Source organism: Amphiura filiformis, chromosome 8, assembly GCF_039555335.1.
Source record: "Amphiura filiformis chromosome 8, Afil_fr2py, whole genome shotgun sequence".
NCBI classification, from domain to species: Eukaryota; Metazoa; Echinodermata; class Ophiuroidea; order Amphilepidida; family Amphiuridae; genus Amphiura; species Amphiura filiformis.
The window spans coordinates 3,246,036-3,273,175 of NC_092635.1; the positions used below are offsets into that span (position 1 = coordinate 3,246,036).

Genomic DNA, 27,140 nt, shown 5'->3' on the forward strand with positions numbered 1-27,140 from the left:
GCATGCATGGCCATGCAATTCCTGTCCCAATGCCATGGATAAGCAAGCTTCCAAAAGAGCGAATTTAGAACGCAAAACACCCAATTAGGTGGAAAAGCACTTGACTTTAAAACTTCCAGTACTTGCTGGGAAGTTACTGATCAATAAATGGTCACAAAACCCATTGTAATTTCAATTTGGAGATTTAGAAACTCAAAACCTTTATAAATTGGCTAAATTGAAAGGAAAATACATCAAATTACTGCCGCGTCCTGAGACTGGCAAAAGTAGCCCAATTTTAGGCAAGTAGCGGCATGCTTTTTTAAGTAGCGGCAAGTGATCGCCAAGTAGCCCAATAATTGTGCGCCTATGGCGCGGCGTTGGCATCACTGTGGATATTAGCCCTTTGTGTAAATGATCAAGTATAAATTCAGCATGAGTAGAGCATTTTAAATGCATTTATATAGAAAAATATGCTGCCACATTGGTCAATACACTTGCTCAGTGATGGAGAATAAATTCAACTTATTGCTCAATTCAGTTGTTCAGATTTAGTTTTAGGTACTGTATGCGATTGTGATCATCCCCAAGGTGGCCACTGAAGCTGGGGTGAAGTGATCATCCCCAGTGGGGCCACTGGTGGATTTGTGCCTCAAATCACTTACGTATAATGCAGGTATTGGAAGTCTTACTGAAATTTGTAATTTACTTGTTTCTGAAACTGAAATACTAAGACGTATCATGTAGAAATAATATTGACCATACTTGTTAATTAGGAGTGTATTTCAAGTCAGTGCTACATGTATACAATTTAGGGTACTTTTTGAAAACCCATGTTTCGAATGCTTGTCTCCCTTTCTATGTGCTCCATGACTTTGAGGCATCAATCAACCATCTTATCATGATTGTTGATCATCATCAGTCGGCGGCTTCTCCAACTCTTACATGTGGTGGAATATAAAGGGCATATTCTTTCACTTAACCCTAACAGGACTGTATACCCCGGGACTACAAAATACTACTTGATATATGCGCTGTTCGTGCATGCATCCCATGTGGTGTGATGACATAATCGCCTAAGTGATATATAGGCACGGTTTCGCTGGCCAGCGAAGCCCAAGACCCGTAGCAAAGTGTCACCGACCGAGTGCTTGGTATGTGAGGGGTCTCGGGTTTGAATCCCACCCAGAGCAAACAACTTTTGTTTTCTCTCTTTATTCCTTCCTTCTTTCCCTTTCCGTTGCCAAAATGCCCTTAGGTGGTTATAAGGTTAAGGAAATATTGCTCATTTCAACCAAAAAAATTAATTAATTTAAGTAGCTAACTAGTTATGCAGCCCTCAAAATTAGGGATCTGAAGGGGCAAGGCAACTTTTTTAGGGCAAGTTGATAATTACCTTGGATTTTCACTGAAAAGGCAAGGCAGCATGGCAGTTTGTAATATTTCAAGAGGGCATCACAGCTTAAAATTTGAGAAGGGCACCAAGGCAATTTCTCAAATGCAAAGAAAACACACACAAACAGTCTGATAGATGATTTGAGTGCTAACAGAATTGTTTTGATAACTCTACCCCAATAATAAGCTATTGGTATCAGTTTTACTTCATTCGTTTCAAATTTCAATATCAATGATATCAACATTCATGCATTGTTAAGAAGTTTCTAGGTGCTAATTTAATTTATAATGAAGGGGCAGGGCTGGGACATCGATGGCAACTTCATTAGAGGGCACGGCAAGTGACTGCCGTCGGTAAAGGGCATATTTTAAGGGCATTGCGGCAGTGGGGATGGGCACCCACAGCATTAAATGCCGTCTGTGCCGTGGGTTAATTCGAGGGCTGTAGCTATGGTTATTAATATCTTGATTATGTCTGGATATATACCATAAAAGTTCGGAAGGGCAATGGTATCTTTTTTTCTACATGTACCCTTTCAGCTCAGAAATGTGTGAAGTTCTCAACAGAACACAATTTGTACACAACATGCGCATATTTTTTTGGGGGTGGGGGCAAAAGCAGGTGGCGGCCAAAACGAAAGGGCGTCGGATAAAGAAGGGAAGGCAAAAAGAATTGGTAAAAAAAAGGGCGGAAAAATTTGATAAAGTATAAAATTTTTTGAAAAAATGGTACTATACATCAAAATGTGATGCTTTTAGGGCGCTAACGTCTAAAATCCTTTTTTTTTTTTGCTCTTCACTTTTTAAACCACAGAAAAAAATTGGGTCAACCTTTTCGGGCTGTTGGGAAAGGGTGGCAAAATTGAATTTTCTTCAGCCCCCCGGATAGGAGCGGCCACGGTACGCCACTGCACAAGTAGCATCATTGTTACTGGTATTATATCTTTTGGTTCAAGATGTCCTGATCGCTTCAATCTACTATTGTTATGTATAAACCTTAATCATTTAATTGTTTTCCAATTTACAGAAGCCATGTTTGCTTTGGGCTTATGGCACCTGATGAGATCCGTCGTCTTGCTCACCTACATGTGGTTAGCAAGAACCTGTATCAGCAGGATACAAGAACACCTGTGCCTTATGGTGTACTGGACCATAAAATGGTAAGATACTCAAGATTTTGTTTCTAGACATAGTATGTTGATTGATCATACTGTAATCATACTTGACATAAACTCATCACAAAAAGAAAGTATCCAGGTTGATGTACCTAAAGTATGTAACAGAGCAATTTATTCCGCACAATCTGATGTCTCATTTGTCCAAATCGATGCAGAATTTATGACACAATTACCTTTTGAATGCACCTATCCAGGATTTTAAAGTTGCAGTAATTCCTATTAATGTGGTTTTCCTGCTTCTCAAGATTCTTCATAAAGGTACACAATAACAGAGACAGACTAGGACTGTTTGACTTCACTTCATGTGTTTTATTGAATACAGATACTCTTTTACTCATTGGCATAATCTTAAGGAACCAAAGACAAAGTTTCTCTAAACAGTATGACTTTGACTTGGAAGGCACCTGATGATAGGAATTTAAGTCCCTCATGCTTTAATTTCTTGTATTGATTATTGCTGTGATTTGTTTTTGAGTAGCAGGACCAAATCAATAGGAATTACTGCAAATTGTAAAATTGAGGTGATTGCATTCAAAAGGTCATTGTGTCATCAATTCTGCATCGATTTGGACAATGAGGTATCAAACTGTGCAGAATAAGTTTATCTGTAACATACTTTTGGTAGGTCTTGATTTAACACCCCTTCTTTGACTTATGGACCAAAATTAAACTGGATACTTTCTTTTTTTGGATGGGCTTAATAACACAATATCATCTTCCTGAATTACACCTCCAAAATGTTTCATCTTAAATAGATTCTTTTCAAAGGTTCTTTCTTTTTCCATTCAGGGTACAAGTGAGAAAGACAACCAATGTTTGACATGTGAGAAGCCATTATCTGATTGTGTTGGTCACTATGGTTACATTGACTTAGAGCTACCAGTCTTTCATATTGGCTACTTCAGATCTGTCATCAATATCTTACAGAGTATTTGCAAGGTAAGATGCTGCCCAATTCCTGAAGTTTTAAGGAAGCAGCTCAATTTTGTCACAAACTCATCCAGCAAAAATGGAGTGAGATTGGAGGGATTGTCCTAAGTACGATTTTGCCGACATGTATACAGGTAGAATGGGCTTGGTTTTAGGAGAATCAACTTAAACCAAGTTTTGGAGAATTGTTTCTCTGAAACACATTGAAATTTGAATCACTGGACTATTGGCTTATTTGTTCACTTGTGAAGTATTTACATAACAGTAGTTGTAATACATAGTGCTTTACCAAGGATTTTACTACATAAGACTCCGGTAATACTACAGCTTAATAAAAGTTTGAGTTTATCCCATGTTATTGAAATCCCCAAATGACTTGCATACAATGTATTTCCTAAGAAAAAGTTTGTCATGATTTTTATTTTCAAATAGACATGTGCTAGAATCACACTGAACGCAGACGATAGGAAAATGTTTCTAGATACTTTACGCAAGCCCGGACTAACATACCTTCAGAAACGAGCGTTAAGAAAGAAGATTCATGACAAAGCCAGAAAATCAAATATATGTCCACACTGCAGTGTACGCAATGGTGAGTATTAGGGTTGGGATTTTCAGGTAATTTTGTGCCAGGGTACCCGTTTATTTTTAGACCCTAAATGCTAGGATCATTCATGGTTGACCTAAAAAAAAATTTGCACAATGTTTTTGTTTTTAATATGAAAAATTGATATTTTGTATTCATGTCATACTCTATTAATGATATCAAAATGCATTCAAGTTCAATGCATTTTGATATCATTAATAGAGTATGACATGAATACAAACTATCAATTTTCATATTAAAAACACAAAACATCATGCAATTTTTTATTTGTTTAGGTCAACCATGAATGATCCTAGCATTTAGGTCTAGTTCCAGGGACACTACAAAACCGGGAAAAAAAAAATTATTTTTTTATTTTATTTTGGGTACCCGGGCATGGAATTTCCTGCCCGGGTACTAGGCTACCCGGGTGGGACTCGGAATTCCCGTGACTCAGTCCCAACCTTAGTGAGTATTGGCTATTTGGTAAAAGTCAATGTTCTGAAATGTAATTGTATGAACTGTGGTGATACCCGGTCTCATTTCTTGCAAGTCTTGCTTCAAGTGACCCTATATTTCCTATATTTTTTAACTCTTCCTTCCTATAATGCTTAAATTTTTTCCAAATTTAGGACATTCACATGCCCATTGTTGAGTGGTATGTATTATGTGCTGTACTGACAACCCTCTTTTCCATGCTCCTGAGACTTCTATTTTCAGTTTTAAGTTTCATATCCTTATACTCAATATTTGCACTTTTCAGAAAGTTTCAAGTCTGAAATCCATGTTTTCAGTGAAAATATCAGTTCCCAAGACCCGATTTAAAAAACCTGCAAAGCATGTAAACAAAAGAAATTACTGTGTGATAAACAATATCATTTTTCTGCTTGATTTGTGTAGGTCCTGTTAAGAAGTGTGGTACCCTCAAGATTGTTCATGAAAGATTCAAATCAACTCGTGCTATGGATGAAAGTATCATCACTGAGTTCCAGGCATCGTTTGAGACAGCCAAACAACATAACAAGGACATTGAACCTCTCCTGAGTAAAGCACAAGTAGTAAGTACAAGTATGATATAGGCATTTATAATATGTGATGCGATGGGTGAGAGTATCATCACTGAGTTCCAGGCATCATTTGAGACAGCCAAACAACACAACAAAGACATTGAACCTCTTCTGAGTAAAGCACAAGTAGTAAGTACAAGCACAGCAGCTGAAGGGAGTATCCCATTATGCTTTGCAGTACCATAAATAGAACTGAATGTGCCATAGAAAATGTACACAAAATCCCTCACTTCAACTTTAAATAACTGGCTTAAATCAGAGGTGCTTAGACTTTTGTTTGCAAAAATATGACCCACAAAGTATTGTGAAACTATCCATAGCTCTCAATATCTAAACGGCTCTTGTTTATATTTTGTATACATTTACTATGGGGCATGCAGAATATACTGCAATGCATGATGGGTAACTCCTTTCAGCTGCTGTGAAGTACAAGTATGAAATAGGGATTTCTAATATTTGAAAGGAAAGAAAAGATGGTGACATAGTATGTATTAATTTTGAGTTGTGATAGAGTAGGACCTTTGGTAAGATTTTTTAATTTGGAAAAAATCTTAATTTAGACATTCAGCATAAAACAATTGGTATGGATTTTATGGATTTCATCAAATGAAATCATCATAATTTGGATTTAATGACTTGCAGTGAATTAAAGCACCATGCTGCATCTTTTTTGAACCAGGCTGCATTTACACTACACTGAATAATACTCATGGATGTTAAGTTTCTTTTATTTTTGTCTAATTTTATTTTCAACAGGAAAGTCTGAATCCACTTATTGTGTTGAATTTATTCAAAAGAGTTCCAAGTGAGGTAAGTTGTATCCTTTCTTTTGGGGTTGAGAGTCTCGGCCAAGTATACGTATATGTCATGAAGTACAACTGCATTGCATGCTTAAATGGATATTTGAAGCAACAGCAGCAGCAAATCTATTTCTTTGTGAGCTGCCTCCAGCACGGAAACTTACAGTAGCTTCATTGTCATGGTTGATTGCAGTATGATCTCATTTTGTATAAGCAATGACTTATATATGTACTCTAGAGACACAATCATTCAATCAACTAGATCACTTTTAAGATAGCCATCTCCCAACTTAGAAAATGTCTAAATTATGAGCACAAAATCTAAATTTGTTTGCAGAAATTGATTTCAATACGTCAACTGCCTAGACAATGCAGTAGTTCTATATTTTAGTTTTGTTTAAAGGAATGTCCAAACAGTTATCTCTGATATATAATTGACCTTATTAGTGATGGATAAGAGGGAAGCATTTATACAGAGTTTGTTGGCCCCCACACATATGTGGAGCTTAAGTTATCATCCAGATGGTTGCCTGCCTGGTTGTTTGTTCGGCTGCCTGCCTGCCTGCCTGCCTGCCCGGGCGGAGGCAAATTCATTAATCTATTGTGCAGCTCCAACGCAATAACCAGTCAACTTTAAACTTGGTGCAGTGATTGGATATGGTGGCCTGATGTGTTGTATAGTTTTGTGTTGTGTTATTTGCATATTTATGAATATTAATGAGCTGATTTGGCTATGTTGGCTACATTTTCATTAAATCACTAAATCACTCTGCACCTTTGTGTGGGGGCCACCTTAATTACGAGCCGCATAATTCTAGTTGTATATTACAAGTTTGTTGTGGTGTTTTGGTAATTTATCACAATGGAAATCAATTATATGCTTCTTTATGTAAATTCAAACATGTGTGGAGAAGGAAGATATGATCAACTAATAAAAAAGAGGGAAAATTGACAAGCCTGTCCACTACACACAATGTTTGTAGTCATCAAGCCAAATTGATAATAATACCTCCAATTTAACACACTCACTTGTAGGGAGAGAGTCATTCTAAATTCACAGTAGTGATATGAAGAGTAACAGATATGTTTTATACCAATTATTTTGACAGGATATACCATTATTAATAATGGAGAGTGAGAGAAGTCGGCCTCAGGATCTACTACTCACTAGACTGTTGGTGCCTCCTCTGTGCATTAGACCTTCTGTCATATCAGACTTAAAGTCGGGAACGTAAGTTCAACTTTTTGTTGAGCACAAGTATACTTGGTACATTTCTGAAGACCACTTGCTTGTAGGTCCTTCATTAGCCTTTTCAGGTTATGGTGGACACAATAGGATGTCGCTGCACGAAGTGGGTAAAGTCTTTTGAATTTGCCGGGTTTTACCCAGATTGAAGACTGTCCTCCTTTTGTGTACGCCATACTTCGAAAAGGCTAATGGTAACTTGAAGCCTTTTAGACAGGTCCTCTTTTCTTGACTGGAAGTTGTTGGAAAAATATCCCAGTTGGAAAGGGAAATACTACTGAGCAGTGTTGAAGAACTGAAAAGTACTGTTAATGATGTTGGATTTCACTTTGTGTGCTCCGTATCAATTGCTTTATAGGTGCATTACAGTTAAATTAATGCCTAGATGTGCTTTGTTGTAAAAAGAAGTGTTCAGAAGTTAACCCAACACTGTGTTGTGTACTAAATGTAGAAGTGAAGTATTTTTGATCTAATTGAGTAGCAGTAGAATTGTTTTTGTGAAAAAATTTTGTATGTAATTAAGTCATAATGTTATCAAGCCAATTATGATTATTTTCATATGTTGTGCCCAACTAAACACAATATCATTTTCTTGTCAAAAGCATAAAGTGTGCAATGTGCATTCTTTGTGGTCTGTATTATGTAGGTTTGTTGTGAGGTGGGAGTGGGTGTGTGCAAGCATGTCAATGTTTAGGTTGGGTAGTAATGTATATTTTATTATGTACATGGTAATTGTTGTATCCAGTCTGAATAAATTCAGCATCTCTTACATGTATTTCATTTCATTATTTCATTTTGACATATTTGCAGGAATGAAGATGACTTGACGGTGAAGTTGACAGAAATCATCTTCCTAAACAATGTCATCCAGAAACACAGACAAGCTGGTGCTAAGATGTCCATGATAATGGTAAAGACAAAGAGTGATATATTATCTATTGTTTCTTTATGATGCAATAGAGGTTGTGCATATGACATATCATACCATAAATATGGCGGAGTACTAAAAGCATGATTGCAATCTACCGCAACAGTTAGTCTCACACACATAACAAATGAACTACGATCAAATAGGTTGACAATATTTGATTGAATGGACTGCACTGCTCCATGATTACAGTGAAGGTCATTGGTTCAAATCCTTTGTTTGGAGCAATCAATGATTTCACGTACAACCGCTAGTGTACCAAGAAGTATCATTTGAATGTGTGTACTACACACAATGCATACGACTGGGCTAGTCCATTTGAAGTTCACACACCCCATATGGAAGACATGACCCACACAGGGAGTGTAGATTTCAAATGAGTCGCCCATTCAGGTAATCCCATTTAAAATGCACAGTCCCTGCGTTGAAGATTAAGCCCATGCCTTCCATAGGGGTTGGACAGATTTTAATTTGAATAACCCATATTTGTCATCTTACTATAATTTGCCTAATGTTGCGTGCGTGTATGCGGGCGTGCGTGCGTGTGTGTCAAAGGCTCCGTCAGTTTTGATGCCAGCCTCGCCAAATTCGCACACGGGGATGCAGAAAAATATGGGAGTGTAAGTAAGCTACCTTCGGTCTCAAACGGAGGTCGAAGGTCAAAGGTCAAATTTTAAACTTGGTCCGATTGGGCTGTAATTCGCACAAGGGGTGCAGAAAAATATGGGGAGTGTCGTAAGCTACATTCGGTCAAAATCGGAGGTGGAAGGTCAAAGGTCAAATTTTAAACTTGGTCCGATTGGGCTGTAATTCGCACAGGGGTGCAGAAAAATATGGGGAGTGTCGTAAGCTACATTCGATCAAAATCGGAGGTGGAAGGTCAAAGGTCAAATTTTAAACTTGCTCCGATTGGGCTGTAATTTGCACAGGGGGTGCAGAAAAATATGGGGAGTGTCGTAAGCTACCTTCGGTCGAAATCGGAGGTGAAAGGTCAAAGATCAAATTTTAAACTTGGTCCGATTGGGCTGTAATTCGCACAGGGGGTGCAGAGAAATATGGGGAGTGTAGTAAGCTACCTTCGGTGGAGGTGGAAGGGCAAAGGTCAAATTTTAAACTTGGTCCTATTGGGCTATAACTCGGTGGGTGGAATGCAGAGGTCACATTTGGTTGAGATCGGTAAAGAATTGGGCTCAAAATCGGCGAAAATGTGCATTTTCAAAAATCCACAGTGCCCACAGTCCATCTTACTATAATTTGCCTAATGTTGTATGCGTGTATGTGTGTATGCGTGTATGTGTGTAAAAGGCTCCACCAGTTTTGATCCCAGCCTCGCCAAATTCGCACGGGGGATGCAGAAAAATACGGGGAGTGTCGTAAGCTACCTTCGGTCGAAATCGAAGGTCGAAGGTCAAAGGTCAAATTTTAAACTTGGTCCGATTGGGCTGTAAGTCGGTGGGTGGAATCCTGGATGTGAGGTGAATGCAGAGGTCACATTTGGTTGAGATCAGTAAAGAATTGGGCTCAAAATCGGCGAAAATGTGATTTTTTTTTGTTTGTTTTATCCAAAATCCACAGTATGGTATTGCACCCTCAATGTCCTCTCTGTTAATCTATAAATAGCTCTGATCATATGCACTGATCATGCTGATACATGTATAGGCCTTGCACAATATACCAACTCTTGCTATAAAGCCAATGTCTTCCACTGTGGGTTTTATATTAACCCATTAAATGAAGGAAGAAAGAAAGTGTAGTCAGTAAAACAATAAAAATATATAAATTAATTGATTCAATTAATTACCGGTAAATAAGTGATGTCATCTGAGGTCAAATGTCATCCTAAAGGTCATACAGGGTCAAAGGTCATAAGGGGTCACGGGGTGAAACAGTACCCTATCAGCTGGATTGGGCTTAAACTTGGTAAAATAAATCTGAGGAATCAGGCTATGGTAAATAAAAGTCTCCAGGATTAGACTATACCACTTTATGCTGGTGATTGTATTATATTAACCCTTTAACTCTTTAACTGATGTAAGAAATGGTCAGTTAAATAAATAAATAAATGAATGAATGAATGAATGAATGAATGAATGAATGAATGAATGAATTGTCATCCGAGGTCAAAGGACATCAAACAGGTCAAAGGTCATGTGGGTCCGGCTATGTTGCTGTTATGCATATGGGCATATTGAGCTTAATAATCATTTACGCATACGGGTATTACCTCTAGTCCTTTAACAAAACATACATAAGAAATTGGTAATTCACAATGAAATACATGTAACAGCTTCATCATTAGCAAACTGTACAGTAACAACCAAAGATAATAACTCTGATACATGTGCTAAGACGCTTACCTGAGACAATGGATACATTGGCTGGTGGTCAATGGCTGTAGCAGTCTCATCAAATGGTAGATGACCAATACTCTGAGTATACATATGACTAGGTGCATGATGTGGACCCCCATTCATATTACTACATGGCGTCCTAGAATGATTTGTACCGTGTTTGCAAAAATAACTAAAAATAGAAGATGGGCAGTGTATCTATTTTTGATACCTGCATTATAATGTTGGACATGTCTCCTACATATTCTGTTAATTTCAGCATGCTACCTTTATTTGTTTTGGCGTGGCATGCAATAATGTAAAATCGATGAAAAACATGCTTTTCATTTTCAGCGCAAACGACTCGCATACCCTTGAAAAATGGCACAACACACTTGATCAACTTATGTAGAAGTTTGCTTCGTCGACGAGGAGTGTATTACTCAGCCATCCTCGGGGTCTGTTAACAAGCCATCTAGAAAATCTTTGTCTCCTACCGTAATCTCTCGCTTTCAGTGCATGCCTACGCTGTACTTTTTAAGGGTGCCATTTCAAGTCTAAATGCATGATACGATTAAATGAAGAACGTGGGATGTTTGGCACAGCATTTCGACAACAACTACTGTTGGGGTTGTGCCTTAAAGCTTGCCGGACAGCTGCAATGTTCGCTCTAGTTCTTACAGTCTTACGAGCACCTGAAGCTTCACTCTGCCGATTCCTGACAGTTCCGTGCTCGTCAAATTTCTTTACGTTATACACTATCGCTCCTTTGACTCGTCTGATAAATCTTCTTTGCGTCTCAACATAGATGCCGGTTTGCCAATAAGTTTTTGAAAGAAATCCACGCTGCTGTACAGTAAATTGAGTAGCCATCTTTTCTGTACCACAACCAGTTCGATCTCTGCAAGCATTTCAAATGACATGGACCTCACACCACAATAACTATATTCAAAACTGCCGCCAAAGAGCGAATGGGATTAGGCCGCTCAAGCGGATCAAATCCTTTATTCCATATAATGATTGCTTTGTAACGTCATAAATAATAGATGGATATCAGCTATTTAGTGGAAATATGAACGGGGCACAACTAAAATACCTGCATAACTTTTTCCAAATAACTTAGTGCTGAACGGTTAGTAATTTTACAGATTTTCAAAATAGGTTGCATTGTCAAAACTTAGAATTCTCCATTTTTATGCAATCTTCTATAACTTCTACTAGAAACATCCAATTTTTAAAATCTAAAAAATCTGAGAAAGCTAAATATATGTAGAACTTAAAATGCAAAACAATATGACCAATTAACATGCCCTTCATACTTAAAAAATTCCATCTTTCCCGGTATAGATCATTCTGGGACACCCTGTATTCACATGCTGATACCATTTGTGTTAACATAGCGATAGGAACCATCATAGTATGGTGCATTCCATATGTGTGATGTGCTCATTATTGACCTGTTTGGCTCTCCAGATGCACATTACACCAAACATGATCAGCATCATAGCACCTAGCACTACACCTAGGGTGATGTACAAGATGTCTTGACACAATAACAACATTGCTAAACCCACTGGTGCCGCGCTCGTTAAAACTTTGCATCTTTATGTCATAAGACACCTCCTGTTACAGCTTTTCAATCCTATATCTTGTTTCTTCTTTATTGGGGTACGGATGGAGTCATGGTTGTCGTCACTATCAGTGTCACAGTGATAGATGTAATAGCCATCTATGGGTGTGTTGATTCTGTCTGGCGTATAAAGAGGATATTAATATCATAAACGTTTAGGAGGTCATTAGAATATCATATGAGTAGTAACATTAATAGATGTTCCATTAAGACACTGTTATTGTAAGAGGAAACTATCAATGATTTATAATAATTGTTTTCAATACAGGAAGATTGGGATTTCTTACAGCTGCAGTGTGCATTATATATTAACAGTGAGACATCTGGTATACCACTGAATATGCAGGTAAATCAAAATTAGGATGAATCCAAATACAGTAAAAACTTAGCTGCTTTCAATTGATTGCTTTGCAATATTGAAAACACATTAAAAACTACAAAGAGGGAATATTTGCAATCTTCATTTTTATGTAAAATGTTGTCCTCAGATTTTAAAAAGTATAAAATTGTTTTGGTCAAATTTGTAATGATTTAAATTAGAATGAAGACCCTAGATGAAAATATTCAGAATCAAGGAAATTGCTCAAATTACCCAGGGATGCAAAAAAGTATTGCACTTTGATTTTGAAGCATATCATAATGCATAAGTCTTCTCCTCTAAGGTTTCTATTTTGTGTTCTCTTTTACACAGCCAAAAAAGCCCACAAGAGGGTTCTGTCAGCGGTTGAAGGGTAAACAGGGTCGTTTCCGTGGCAATCTATCTGGCAAGAGAGTTGATTTTTCCAGCAGAACTGTGATTTCTCCTGATCCTAATTTGCGCATTGATGAGGTAAGAGTTTGGTGCCAATGAGTACAGACAATTGTACATGTTTGAATACAGAATTAGCCCAAAACAATAAAGTTATCTAAATTGATAAGGCAAAAAAAAAAAGGTTTGCCTCAAAGCTCACAAGTGGTTTGAAAACAAATGCGAAATGAGATTTTTTTTAATGGCATTTTGAGGAAAAAAGTCTGATTTTCAACGAATTTTTTTCCTTTGTTTTTTGGTTTCTTTTTCTATTTCTCTATTTTTTTTAGGCCAAATTAAAGAAAAAGGTTTGTCTCAAAGCTCTCCAACTCTGAAAAACTAATGCAAAATGCATTTTTATTATTTATTTTCCCAAGGATTTTTTTCAAATGTGAAAAAAACCTCAGTCCTATATTTTACTGTATGAAGTGTTCTATTGAACAATAAAGTGATGCTGCTATTGTATCTAAGTGAAGTAATCTAAGAGCAGGGGTCTCAAATTGTCAAAACAGCATTTCAATCCTATTTTGTACACTTTTTCTGGAAAAAAAATGAATAAACTAAAACATACGGGAGCTTTAAGACAAACCTTTTTGTAATTTGACCTTATATATTTTTTCTTTCTTTCTATTTCTTTGTTTCTTCTGTTGTATTTCTTGTAAGGATTATTGGGTCAGGGGGTTGTCATCCCTAGGCAACACAAAGGCTGCAAAGCAACAACCACAGAGTTTGAGCCTGCGCTGTTGGGTTGAAGGGATCTTAACTTAACTTAACTTTAAAGCATTTATAAAGCGCCATCTATCTAGATAGCCTAATCCGAGGCACTATACAAAACAGAAACAAAAATGACATAAGTAAATATAAACATGAACAATACCTGAAACCAACAAGAAGCATATTTAGCAAAAATACACTTTGAAATGGAACATTATATAAAATCAACAAGCATATGGATTAGTAACATAAAGCACATTAAATATCATAAGCAGATTGGAATAAAAATGTTTTTAAACAATTTTTAAAAATATCAAGTGATACACAACAACGAATGTCCATAGGGAGATTGTTCCATAGTTTTGGTGCACATGAGGACAACACTCTATCACCATATGTGACATGATCAAGGGAAATGAGTCACATGTCGACCATGGTCGAAAATGAGTTTTACACAAGTTTCTAAAGAGGACATTTAGAGCTTTCAGAAACTGAAAACCCCATGTTGATGGGACGTTTCTTTGTGAAGTTACGTCAATTTATCAATTGCTGAAAACAATATAAAACAAAAGAATTTTAACACTTTCTTTGCCAATATCTCAAAATCGATATTAGCGACATCCGACTCATTTCCCTTGATCGTGTCACATATGAGGAAAAAGAAGGGATCTGGCTGTGGAACGCAAAATGCATCCATCTAACAGTCATCATCGCCATCTCTCTCTCTTGGACTGATCCGCCTCTGATCAATTGGATGGGTTGGCTGCTGGTACAGAAAATTGGCACATCCAAGTCAATTTTGATATCCCTTGAGTAGTGGGTCTTAGGTGCTGGTAAATGGATGCATTCCCCCTCTAACAGTAGAAGAAAATCGGCCCATGCGATAATCTGTAAAAAGATACAAGAAAAAACACAACAACAACACACTTATATAGTGCCCAACACCAAAAAGGCCTCTGGGTGCTTTACAAAAGATGAACTTACAACTACAACCTAAAAAGTACATCTTAAAAACTACCAATTAAAAACCAGAAAATTATACACAAAAGCAGCAAATATATTTACAACGGATTGTCAAACAAATAAGTCTTTAAAATTCTCTTGAAGATGGCGAGACTGCCCGCTATCTGGATGAGTGCAGGCAGCTTGTTCCACAAAGTTGGCGCGGCGATGAAGAATGCCCTTTCACCGTAGTAGGCCGTCAAAACCTCGCGACTGGGCGACACATTAAGAAGAAGCTTTGAGTTTGACCGAAGAGTGCGTTGGGGAACATGAACTTTGATGAGATCAGATATGTAAGATGGTGCCACACCATGGAGAGACTTATATGTGAGGAGAAGTTTGAAGACAATACGATCCTTGATTGGAAGCCAGTGAAGCTCACGACGAAGAGAGGTGATGAAGAGAGATGTTGCAGTCTTTCTTGGCACAGGTAACAAGGCGGATAGCACAGTTTTGAACACGTTGAAGTTTTGCGAGAGTTGAAGCAGAAAGTCCGTAGTGAAGGCTGTCGTTGGCATCCAGACGCGAGGTCACAAAGGCGTGAACAAGGCGTTCGGCTGTTGATCTGTCGATATACTTCCGAATCAGGCCAATCTTGTGGATGGCATGGCAAGCAGAGCAACATACATTTTTAACATGAGTTGTAAGAGTCATGTGATTGTCCATAGCGACACCAAGATTTAACAAATGGTTAATTGGTTATTGTAATTTGATGTTACTTTTCCTGTTGTTTAAATATTTCAAATTGTGTCAGAATACTTGTTAAAAGTTTAATATCCTGTTGACTCCAACGAAAGTCATTAAGTAAAATGACTTCTGCCTCTGCTGCCCCAATACAGGCGTAGATGGTGATAGCTGGATTGGCGAATGCTCTATTTGGTAGTAAGATGTTGAAGCATGAAACTTTTGTTGGCCCAGTGATCATGATGTTGCTATGTTTGCCTCGGCCTTCCGTCAACAAATATTTTACAGTTGCCCAGAACTCTTCTCTAACAATGTGGTTCCTCTGAAGGATGTCGAATGCTTGCTCTAGCCTCTGCTGGCCACAACCAGCAACACATTCTCCATCGAAACTTTTTGAAAGGATATCTACTCTTCTTAGGTTTGCTCTCTCAAGCGCTGTCTCTGACCCAGCCATCTCCCATGCTGTTGTTAGGACTTCATCCACTACTTTCTTGCCTCTATTTAGTATGAATTCTGCCAGATCTGTCTCCCTGTTAATCTTCTGGGCGTTTGCAAACGCTAAAAGTTGCAGCTTATTTTCAAGGTTGTTATCAACTGCTATTTCTCCAACCTCATACATGTAGCTTGAAAGTCGTGCTTTCCGCTTCCTTCGGAGTCTGGGCTCCTGTTGTGTCAATGCTTCCAGCGTGGGTTGTGTGTTGGGTGGGTTAGCCAAGACAGAGTGATCTAATGATTGTAAAAAGTTGAGGTCCTCTTTGGTAGCGTACTGCCAGGCCGTATGTGATTTAATGATTGTAAAAGTTGAGGTCCTCTTTGGTAGCATACTGCCAGGATATATAATAGTTGACATGGGTCGAACTAAAATGGACCACAATATTGTGCGTCTCCTCAAGATTGTGTTTTACCCGCAACCATCGTTGAAGTCGATCTAACTTAAGGCCCCGAACAATCGATTTTGAGTTTCCGTCACATAATTTTTGAAAACAAGTGAGGTAACTTTTTCATTATTCATTATTCATTATTTTCGTGACTTTCATTATATGACAAAATGCGAGTGTAAAACATGTTGTTAGCTGTTGTTATTTACCGCTCACTCACTCAAAGGATGTTTAACCAAAGATATAAACTTGCAAAGAGGCTGCAAGGTCAAAATTGATACCAATTCAGTCCTTCGTTTAAAGAAATCATTGGAGCTCAATTAATTGCTCTCCTGGAATTGTTCAGGAGCGCAACTTTGAGCACTTAAAATTACACTAGTGGTAGAACCGAGGAGCTCAATTTGTGCTCCCAATTGAACATGAAGGCAGATCGATCTGCGTCCATATCCCATGCATTTGTTGTATGTGGGCGCTTGAGACAAAACTTCGAAATTTAATCATTAGTTGAAGATGAAAATTAGAAATTTCCATTCTTAATTCTTATCAATATTTTTTTTAATAATAAAAGCCCCAAAATTTTGACCAACCTGCTAAGAATTGAAGTAGGCCTAAATTCTGCAATATTTGTAAATACAACGTCAGGAAATCTTGCACTTTGTGTATGCTTTCCGTGAACGATGGTTTGATGGGGAAATCCCAGCCAGTCCCAGCCGGCGACCAAGTTGATGAAATCACACTTTGTTTTGTGTATTACAGGCGTGGCGTGGCGGCCTGACAACATGAGGTTAATGTTTATTTACTTATTTATCACAACCTGAAAATATCCAGTTTTTAATGTTTTAACTTTATTTCATCATAAATAATCCACGTTTCCTTTATTAATATTATTGTTACGTTGTGTAAAAGCAATTTTAAAGGCAAAATCGAAATGATAATTTTTTTGTATTATTGTGGCACCACGTGTTTTAGCGCGGACCCGGAAGTACAAAAATTTGCTAGAAATTGGCCGAGTTTATGCATGTTTTTGCACCTGTTTCTGACCATGTTTTGGACCAAAACTGACACAGAAATGAAACCATATATCGTAGCGACTGGAGATGGAATATTAGGTCGAAAATGTACTTAATTTAATTGAACAATTGGCATTTGATGTGTTCGGTTCGCCAGAGCCGAGCCATTCTTGAAAAAAATATTTTTGTTCGACCGCATATTTCGTGCAACAGTGTCACAATAGAGCAGAGTTGAAATATATAAATTTTGCCATTTTTGTACAATCAAATTAATGTAAAACGATACCAAGTACTATTTTAAAATATATGATTGATATTTATGAAAAGAAATCCAAAAATAACAAAATCAATATATTTTTTTTAATTCGCACAAACATCACTATTCATTGTGCGATTTCGCATAACAGCACTGTAGAATCATTGATCTGCATGACAGCATTAATCTGTCAGTCCAGTATATGATACATACGTGGAAAAGGACAGCGACGTCAACATATTTACAAAGCGTTGCGAACCGGGCCTACAGGATCTAGGCTATCACTATCAGATGCCAATCAACCGGCCGCAATGAGTTTACTGCCGGTAGCGAAATCGATGTTTTGAATTTGATTTTTCCACTAAAAATGCACGGATTTCATCGTTTTTTTTGCAAAAATGATAAGATTTTATTTTTATTTTTCGAAAATCGCAATAATGAATTCAAGTGCGGGCCCAAAAATGAAGTGCGGGCGGGCGACGGGAAACTCAAAATCGACTTTGCCAGGCCTAATGGCCATGTGGTAGTGTAAACCACCATCTGCATGCTCCTCTTGAGCACACACCCATTGCAAAACTTGCGAGGGTGTGCGCTCAAACGCAGCCAGTACTGTGTTACTGAATAAGGTGCGTCTGCACGACTGTATGTGATCATATACAGTGCGTATTTGATAGGAATTTAATTCATTAGTTGCCATGTTAAAATAGACAGAAATGAAATGTATCTATTAATTGACATGTACTGGCATATTAACATTCTCATTTATGTGATTATTACTCTGCCCCACTGTTCCGTTACCTGTTAGCAGCCTGTCTGCTGTTGACATGCCTTGTGCTGATCTCGCCTGATCTAACAACATTTGCTGGTGCTGTACTGGAGGTATAACTTGCACTTGTTCACCTTGGCCCTGGTCTTGGTCTTGGTTTATTTCAAGTTCAATTTGCTCCTCACCTTCACGATCCATATTCACGGCTGGTATGGGCTGGTTAACTTGGTTAACATGCATGTTCAGGCTGGTTTTGGCTGAGTAAATTCCTAATTCCTTGTTTGTCTAACGGCATTCCCGATGACGAACACTCCCCACTGCCGCTTGGTGCAGTGTTAATTTTTCTCAAGTTGGCCTGACTTTTTGCCTTTCTATTTGTATTTGTCGACTTCCTTTTCCCCATGGTTTGCGTCTACACGTACTTGTATATAGTGTAAGCTTCCTTTTGACTTTGAGCTTAAACGATGGAGAATACAAGTCGAGCAATATATTTTTGAGAAATAAAATTTTACGTCCTCCTGATTGCTGGTCAACAAATGCAATGATCAAAATCTGCGATCTCCGTGGCCAAGCCCACATGAAAGGAACGCTCTCATTGGCTGAAACGATGATGCTAAAACGGCAACCATGGAAACTCCCGGGGAATTGCGATCTGACAAAACACGACCCGGAAGTATCTCTGCTTGGGGTCAAATGGGTTGTTTAACTGTTTCACGAGTTAGAAAACTTTATTTCCTTACAAATCATTATTTTTGATGAGATGATTTGAACCCACAAATATTTCATTGACATTAGACATGTTACATTAATTTTATCTTTAAAGTTAATGTCCTTATCCTAATTTTTTTTTTTTTTTTTATATCATGTGGTCTAATAGTTTTTATGCTTCTTATTTATTTTTAGGTTGCTGTGCCTGTACATGTGGCCAAGATTTTAACCTATCCAGAAAAGGTAATCAAGCATTTGGCAGTAACAATGATCCTATTGAAATTGGTTAAATTACTGATATTATAAGCGAACACCATTTAGCAGAGTTCTGTCGTACTTTCTTGTTAATGTCAGGTGTGTACTACATAAATACAGAAATAAGGTCCTGATGGGCATATTGAATCCAGTCATTAGTACATATCGGCACCTCATTTGCTGAATAAGCAAAGTAGCATCAATCAGGTGATAACCCAATTCATTTCACATGATCATCAGGGTGGGGTCGGTAAGTATCGTGGGTTTCTGCTGTGAAACGAGTATTGATATAGTGGGTCCGTAAAAAGATTGTCAAGTGAGTTCCTACTACTGCAGATAAGTGGGTTATACCAATTATGAAAAAGGTGCTGTGCATAATATTCTTATTGAAACTCACTTATCATTGTTTCCATATATAGGTCACCAAAGCTAACATAGCCCTTATGAGAAAGATTGTCATCAATGGATGTGATGTTCACCCAGGTGCAAACTTTGTAGAACAGAGGCATACCAACCATAAAAAGTAGGTAATTTCAAACAGGACTGTCAAGAGCTGACCTAGGCCAGATGTAGAATGTTTTACACAGATCCACCATCTTGCTACCAAAATGAGGTTTTTCCAATAGGCAAATTGATATTTGGTAACTTATGGTCTTTATGATTGTGCTCTTGGCTTCAGGCCACCACAAGGCTTGAAAGAAAATTAGTGGAAAGATTCATCAGCTTTGTTGTTCTAATATTATTTTTAAAATTTTGCTTGTTCAAACTAAATTTGATATTTTCAACTCACATTGTAATATATTCCATTTAATCGGAGGACTTCATCAGAAATGACCCACTTTCAGGAAAATTTCAATTAGGCAAGAACACAGACAAAATATGCAGTTCCTTAAATAACAACAATTAATTGTTTGGTAATCATTTGATGTATTCTTACTTCTTCTTTTGTACAAAGGTACTTAAGATATGGCAACAGGCAAAAGATGGCACAGGAGCTCAAGGTAGGTTACTACAGGGTGAGTCAAAAAAAGTGCAATAGAGCAAAGAATCGATATTTATGTAAGAAAAACTTTGAACTTTCCAATTATTGAAAGTTTCTATAAATGCCACACTCAATAGTCACCTGTTGTGAAAAACTGAAGTCAACCACATCTACCGTTTAATTGTTATGAGTCCTTTTGCTACGATACCCAATTTCATTATTTGTCCACGAGGTACCATGCATTTTGAATGAGAGCACATAATGCACGATAAAGGCACCAGCTCTGAAACTGACTTTAACTTAAATAAGGTTGATTTTTGCGTTATTTTAATTATTTTTTTCTGTTCAAACAAACTTTTTAACATTTACTTTAGGTCCTTCATATCTCACTCGACTCCAACTCTAGTTTTTTTAATCCCAGTATATCCAACTTACTGGATATTTTATAATTCACTCCACTTCAATTTGCGCGCATTTCATTTCAACATTTGAAAAAACCCGCCTGCAAATGTGTATGTTTTTGATAGAGAATAAACATCTATAAAGTAAAGGTAACATGAAAATAACAATAAATAATGTTTCTTTTCCTTAAACAAGACCAAGGACAATAACAATTTGGGTGCTCCATTTTATTTCAATGCCAATGAGGTTAAGAAAATAGCAGTTGTTCCAAATCTACCTTACACAGAGTGGCCCGACTTTTAAATTTTAGATGTTTCTTGGACAAACATTAAAATTGGGTATCGCTATAAAATGTGTCATAAAAACAAAACGGTAAATGCTAATTCCTTGGTTTTTTCACACAAGGTCACTAATGGATATATCATTTGTAAAATGTTTTAAAACCTATAAGGTTCAAATCTGTTTTTAAATAAAAATGGATTATTTTCTCTATTGCACTTTTTTTGACTCACCCTGTATAACTATTACGAATGGCGAGATTTTAAAGAGTCGACCCCTGCACTCTATATTTGTGGATTCATATGCATGTTCCAAATTGTGTGAAATATGAATCGCATGAAATAGATAAATAAATTTAACATAATCAGTTATCCATTTTGACAAAGGAAAAGTGTCCAGAGCTATAAAGAATAATTCAATCTGAATAAATGTCAAACATATGGGCAAAACCTTTGTAAAATGAGAACAAAACGTGGTGTTTTCAAAGTTCATGAAAAGCACATGTACTGTAAATACAGTGATTGCGGGGACAAATCCTTGATGAAGACAGTATGAGATAGATATTGTCAGATTATTATACAACAGTCGGTTTCATTAATATGGGATTGTAGATGTGACTATAGTTTGGTTTTTGTTTCTGTTATACAGTATGGTGACATAGTTGAGAGGCATCTGATGGATGGTGATGTAGTGTTATTCAACAGACAGCCTTCCCTACATAAACTTAGTATCATGGCTCACTATGTAAGTTGATTGCGTTCCTTATGGTAAACGTAAATGGAAATTTTAGCAAAATTGTTTAATTTTCACAAATCAAAAAATAACAGATGCTAACTTATTAACTTCAATGATAACTGTTACTTTTTCAAAGGAATCTTCTCGCTAAGTGACATGATATTTTAGTGAACAAAATCAGATATGGTGAGTATTGGAACAGTGCACTCACAATTTTCTGTTGATTTGAAATGATATTGAGATGATGTTTTGTTATTTGTGCAGGCTCGTGTTATGCCATTCAGGACATTCCGTTTCAATGAATGTGTGTGTAACCCATACAATGCTGATTTTGATGGTGATGAGATGAATCTGCATTTACCACAGACGGAAGAAGCAAAGGCAGAAGCCTTGTGTCTCATGGGGGTAAGAGAAATACAGAATTATCACACTTCTCAAATACCTTTGAATCTATGGACTATTCACAATTCTTCTTCTTTAGCCTGTTTCACTCCACGGAAATTTCCAATCTATTCTATCTTGAGCTATTCTCTGCCAAGCAATGCCGTTTTGTGCCATTAACTCATCCCTCCATCTCCTGTTTTGTCTCCCTCTTCTGGTTAGGTGTCTAGGTGTCCAATCTGTTGCTCTGTGTGTCTGTCTGTTGTCATAATATCCTGGCCAGGTGTCCTGCCACCTTCATTTCTTTGATTTTTTGTAAATTTATCATCCTGTCGTCCTTTGTTACAGTTATTGTAATTCTTTCCATAGCCCTTTTTGTCACCCTAAGAAATCATATAGTCATAAGAAATTTCGGATGAAATGAATGATATCAATTTATGTCAGTAGAATGATTAATTTTGTCTGCATTATTTATGATTTTCAACTGCATCCATTTATTTTTGTAGGTCAAATCCAACATGGTTACCCCTAGAAATGGTGAGCCACTCATTGCTGCTATACAGGACTTCATTACAGGTTAGTACTCAGCTCTTTCCTGACCAACACAAAAATCCAGAAGTCACCTGCCTTTGTTTAGGTTTTGAAAAAATATATGTGTAGGATGATTTTTACCTTTAAATAATTTAAGTCAGTAACAAAACTAATCTTAGCCTTCGTTTATGATTAATATCCTCCCTATGGGATGAGCAGTTTACAATTTAAACATGAAAGTACACATTTAATATCCAGATTGTTTCGCACTTTAGAAAAAAAAAAACATGAACTGCTTTGTCTGTTAATTCTGTTATATTTGTTAGAATTCATAGGAGTAGTTTTAGGCAGACGTGCACTACAAACCCTCAAGGTGTTGGTTTTTGTTAGATTTAGTACAGCTAGGATTAGAGATCATGACAAAGTGCACATTTGCAAGATTCAGTACGAATTGGAGTACTGGTGGGTCAAACCCTTAAGAATTGCTGAAACAACAATTCTAGTCAGATGATGACTGACTATCATAGTTTTGTGTTAACATGTTTCAGGTGGCTACTTACTGACTCAAAAGGAGATATTCTTTGATAGAGCTAAGACATGTCAAATCATAGCCAGTATGCTCTCTGGAAGAGACAAATACCTACGTATTGACCTCCCACCTCCTGCTATAATTAAGGTAAGTTTGTTTGCATCTTATATGTGATTAGATCAAGAAAATTAAAGTGGTTTGTCTTTCAGGTGGAATTTCCAGTTCAAATTGCATGCTTTCATGAATTACCAGTGTGAGCTTTTTTTGTCTGCACATTTTTTTGTCTCACCTGAACTTGTTCAGAAAGAGACTATGGATGGTGTCTGTACAGATGTTGCAAGAAAGAAGAACATTACTAATTTGGCAGGATTATGTGGACATTTGATTTCATTATAATCATTGTTACTGTATGTATTATACTAAATAGTCAGTGACTGAAATTGTATAAATGTTAACTTGCAGCAACATGAACAATACAAAGTATTTGTATATTGCATAAGCACATGATAACATACATAAGTGTAAAAGACAGGCCAGAGATGGTCTAGCTAAAGGGTTAGATGTGACAGCTCAAGTGACTTGTTCAGAGCAAATTATACATTTCCAGTTGTGAATGCTCTATGCAGGCAAGGCTTCTGCGCCATCTCATTGCTCTTGTTTTGTATTTCCTAAACGGCTCAATTCAAAACTGATGGTGGTTCCCATTTTCGTAGGTAAAAAAACCTTGGAATCTGCACAACTGAAAGAAGGATTAGTAGTTGTTATTTTGAAAAAGTGATTTTATAATTTCATTTTGTTAAATAAAATACTACCAACATTTAATATCTCTGTTGTTCTCCCTTGTATGTGATGATGATGCTGCAGCCAATGAACATGTGGACAGGAAAGCAGATATTTGGACTGATATTGAATCCTAACCAGAGTTGTGGGATCATAGCAAATCTGAGAGCCAAAGGGAAGGGTTATACCAAAGATGAAGATCTCTGTGTTAATGACTCATGTAAGTATTATCACATTGATGTTAACTTGTTGTTTGTTAGTTCATTGCAGTAATATATCAGTTGGAAGATGTAGAAGCCATGTTGGTAGCACCAGTTGGTAGTCTGTGGTGTAATGTGATAATGACAGAAACCTGTTCTACCATGGGACCGACCAACCCAGATTTTGCATTTTTAAGAACTTTAATTGTATGCAATTTAAAAACAAGCTGCTCTTTGGCCAAAGTGGATTGAGTTTAACAAACATGAAAAAGATTCAGAAAATTGTAAAAATATAGCATAAAAATATGATTTTTTTCCAAGCTATCAGTGATTTTGTTGGGTCATTTAGCTGATTTCTGAAAAAATGACAAATAGTCAAATATTGTATACCTGTTATGTTGCTCACCATTCTAATTGAATATACACCTGTTTATTCAGAGATGCCAATCTTCCGATTTAAATCGGAATTCCGATTTTTTTGCATTTTTCCAAAAAAATCAGATTTTCTAAAAAAAAAAAAAATTTTTTTTTTTTGTTTTTTTTTTTTTTGTTTTTTTTTAATTTTCAAAAAGGGGGGGGGGGGGGGGGGGAGGTAATAAACCCTAAATTACTTGTTATTCAAGGTTGGAAACCATAGAAATACTTCTATTTCAAAAAAAAATTGCCAATTTTATTTTACAAAGTTGGATAAAGTTGTACATTTTGATTACTTTTGCTTCTATTGAACAGTCAGGAACACATTGAATTAATATACATTGCTAGCTGTTCAGTAGAAGTAAAAGTAATTAAAATGTACAACTTTATCCAACTTTGTAAAATAAAATTGGCAATTTTTTTTTTTTTGAAGTAGCAGTATTTCTATGGTTTCCAACATTAAATAACAAGTAATTTAGGGCATATAACTTGCTTTTTTGGCCAAAAATATTTTTTGAAAATTTAACAAAAAAATAGGGAGGGGGTCAAAAATTTGATGAATCATCGTTTTTATATTACGCATTATATATATCCATTTCAGCCATGTAGGCCATATTATTAGGCCAAAAAATACTTTGGAAAATGGTCTCTCATGTACAAAAGTATAGGAAACTGAACATTTAAAACCACTTTTTTGGGATGAAGGAAGCATTTTTTTCAAAAAAAGTCTAAAACTGGTATTTATGTTAAAAATGGCCTTTTGGGGTGCTAATTCTGCTAAAATTGCCTGGGCTTAGGTACCTAATTTGCATATTTTATGGTATAATTTTGAGAAAACAAGCCTTGAAGAATATTACATGTATAATAGATAGTCTTCAATACTGCTATCTAGGCTTGTTTTCTCAAAATAACCTTATTTTTTTTATCCATTTGAATGTAATTTTACCTCAGAAATGGTGTCTCCTGCAGTGTAAAATGTGTAGAAACCCTCTGGCTTTGGGGGCTTTGCCCCCAAAGCCTGACGGGCTTTGCCCCTGGATCCCACCAGGGGCCCTTAAGCGGGCCCCTGGACCCCGGTCGTGGGGGCGACACTTGTCGCCCGCTCCCTACGCTCGCAAATTTCAGATTTTTTTTCATAACCCATTGGCATCTCTGTTTATTGCTTCAGACATAGTTGTCCATAACAGTCAGCTCCTGTGTGGTGCAATGGATAAGAGTACCTTGGGCGCCGGTTCAAAGAGTAACATCTTCTACATCCTGATGAGGGACTATGGGGAGGAGGTAGCTGCTGATGCTATGAGTCGTCTGGCAAAGATATGCCCATTCTTTCTTAGTAAGTTTCAGATTATTTCTGCAATCAATCTTGTACAAATTTACAATGCATCAAGTGCTTATCTCTATGGTTTGTTTGTGTTTTGGTTGTTTTAGATGATTATGTGACTGGTGCTTTCTTATTATGTTTGTTTTGGTCCCAGCATTAACAACATTGGAAATTGTACAGAAAAGAGAATTTACAACTCTGATTGCTCTGGTTAACCCATTGAAGGGGTTGATCCTGGCTTCAAAGGCTTAATATTCTAGTTATGTTGATGAAACACTGGCTTGCAAAGACCTTTTCACAAGAATGGATTCTCTTTTTCTTCATGTATCATGGTGTAGATTATTCATCCAGTCGATCAAAAATAGATTTGTAAATAAATCAAAAACTGGAAATAAAATTTCCACTCACATGATCAGTGACATTTTAGTCAAGTAAGATGAGTTTATCAGGCTTGACAGTATTTTAGTTTACGGTATTTTTCCTTTTGTGCAGCACCTAGAGATCCTTTGTTTTGTGCGCTTTATAAATGTCCATTATTATTGTCTCGCCTGAACTTTGTTCAGGATGGGACTTAGTAATCACTATTTCTGTCTGTCCGTGTGTGGATGGATGGATGTGTGTGTGGATGTATGTATGTGTGTCCGTCCGGAGCTGTATCTGGGGAACCGTAAGACTTACGGCGCGCTACTTGGTGGGAGGAAGGGTATCCAAGTTTGCTCCGTAACCGTATGTTTTCGGTGAAAAATATGCAAATTAACATAGCTAATTTGCATAATTTATGCGAAAATCAGCGCAAATTGATAGCGGAGTTTGTGGACAGACTATCTCAAGATCCGTTTGGCGCATGGTAACGAAACCTGGTGGCAGGTATGATACACATCTGCTGATCACCTGATTAGTTTTTCGCGAAAAGTATGCGCATTTAGTTGTTAATTTGCATAATTTATGCGCAACAATTCTACAAATATGGTTGGAAATCTGAAGAAATCCGCCTTGTGGAGCTGTATCTGGGGGATTCGTAAGAACCCTAAGCCCTATGATGATGAAACGTGGTAGGGGGTAGTATGACCAGAGGATCTCAACCCGATTCGATTTTCAGCGCAAAATATGGTAATTAAGTACCTAATTTGCATAATTTATGCATAAAATGCAAAACCTATTTTCTCGGCGCCTAGGGCTCGCACGTTCTTCAAACTTGGTGGGTGGGTGCATCTTCACCCCAGACAGAACAAGTTTGTATTGGTTAGTGCGTCAAGGTCACCCAAGGTCATCCAGGGGTCATCTGAGGTCAAATGACTAAAACCTGTCGTATGGGCACGAAACCTGGTGGGTACGGTCAACATAATGTGGTAGGGGGTAGTATGACCAGAGGATGCACACTAGTACCCCCCCATGTGGCCCCTCCCACACACTCAAAGTTGAGGGGGGGTCAAAAATTTAATGAAATATTGTTTTTA

The 27,140-nt window shown here is 37.1% G+C and overlaps 1 protein-coding gene across 1 annotated transcript in view; it reads left to right on the forward strand.

Moving 5' to 3' along the window:
• LOC140158509 (DNA-directed RNA polymerase III subunit RPC1-like) overlaps positions 1 to 27,140 on the forward strand; it is a 68,675-nt gene that overhangs the window by 1,396 nt on the left and 40,139 nt on the right. Inside the window, 18 exon segments of the mRNA XM_072181617.1 lie at positions 2,402 to 2,534; positions 3,342 to 3,491; positions 3,915 to 4,074; positions 4,969 to 5,126; positions 5,892 to 5,945; positions 7,045 to 7,166; positions 7,992 to 8,091; positions 12,338 to 12,415; positions 12,761 to 12,898; positions 19,070 to 19,117; positions 19,549 to 19,652; positions 20,085 to 20,130; positions 21,441 to 21,536; positions 21,792 to 21,932; positions 22,415 to 22,484; positions 22,988 to 23,115; positions 23,833 to 23,968; positions 25,531 to 25,695. Coding sequence (XP_072037718.1) covers positions 2,402 to 2,534; positions 3,342 to 3,491; positions 3,915 to 4,074; positions 4,969 to 5,126; positions 5,892 to 5,945; positions 7,045 to 7,166; positions 7,992 to 8,091; positions 12,338 to 12,415; positions 12,761 to 12,898; positions 19,070 to 19,117; positions 19,549 to 19,652; positions 20,085 to 20,130; positions 21,441 to 21,536; positions 21,792 to 21,932; positions 22,415 to 22,484; positions 22,988 to 23,115; positions 23,833 to 23,968; positions 25,531 to 25,695 — 2,027 coding nt within the window.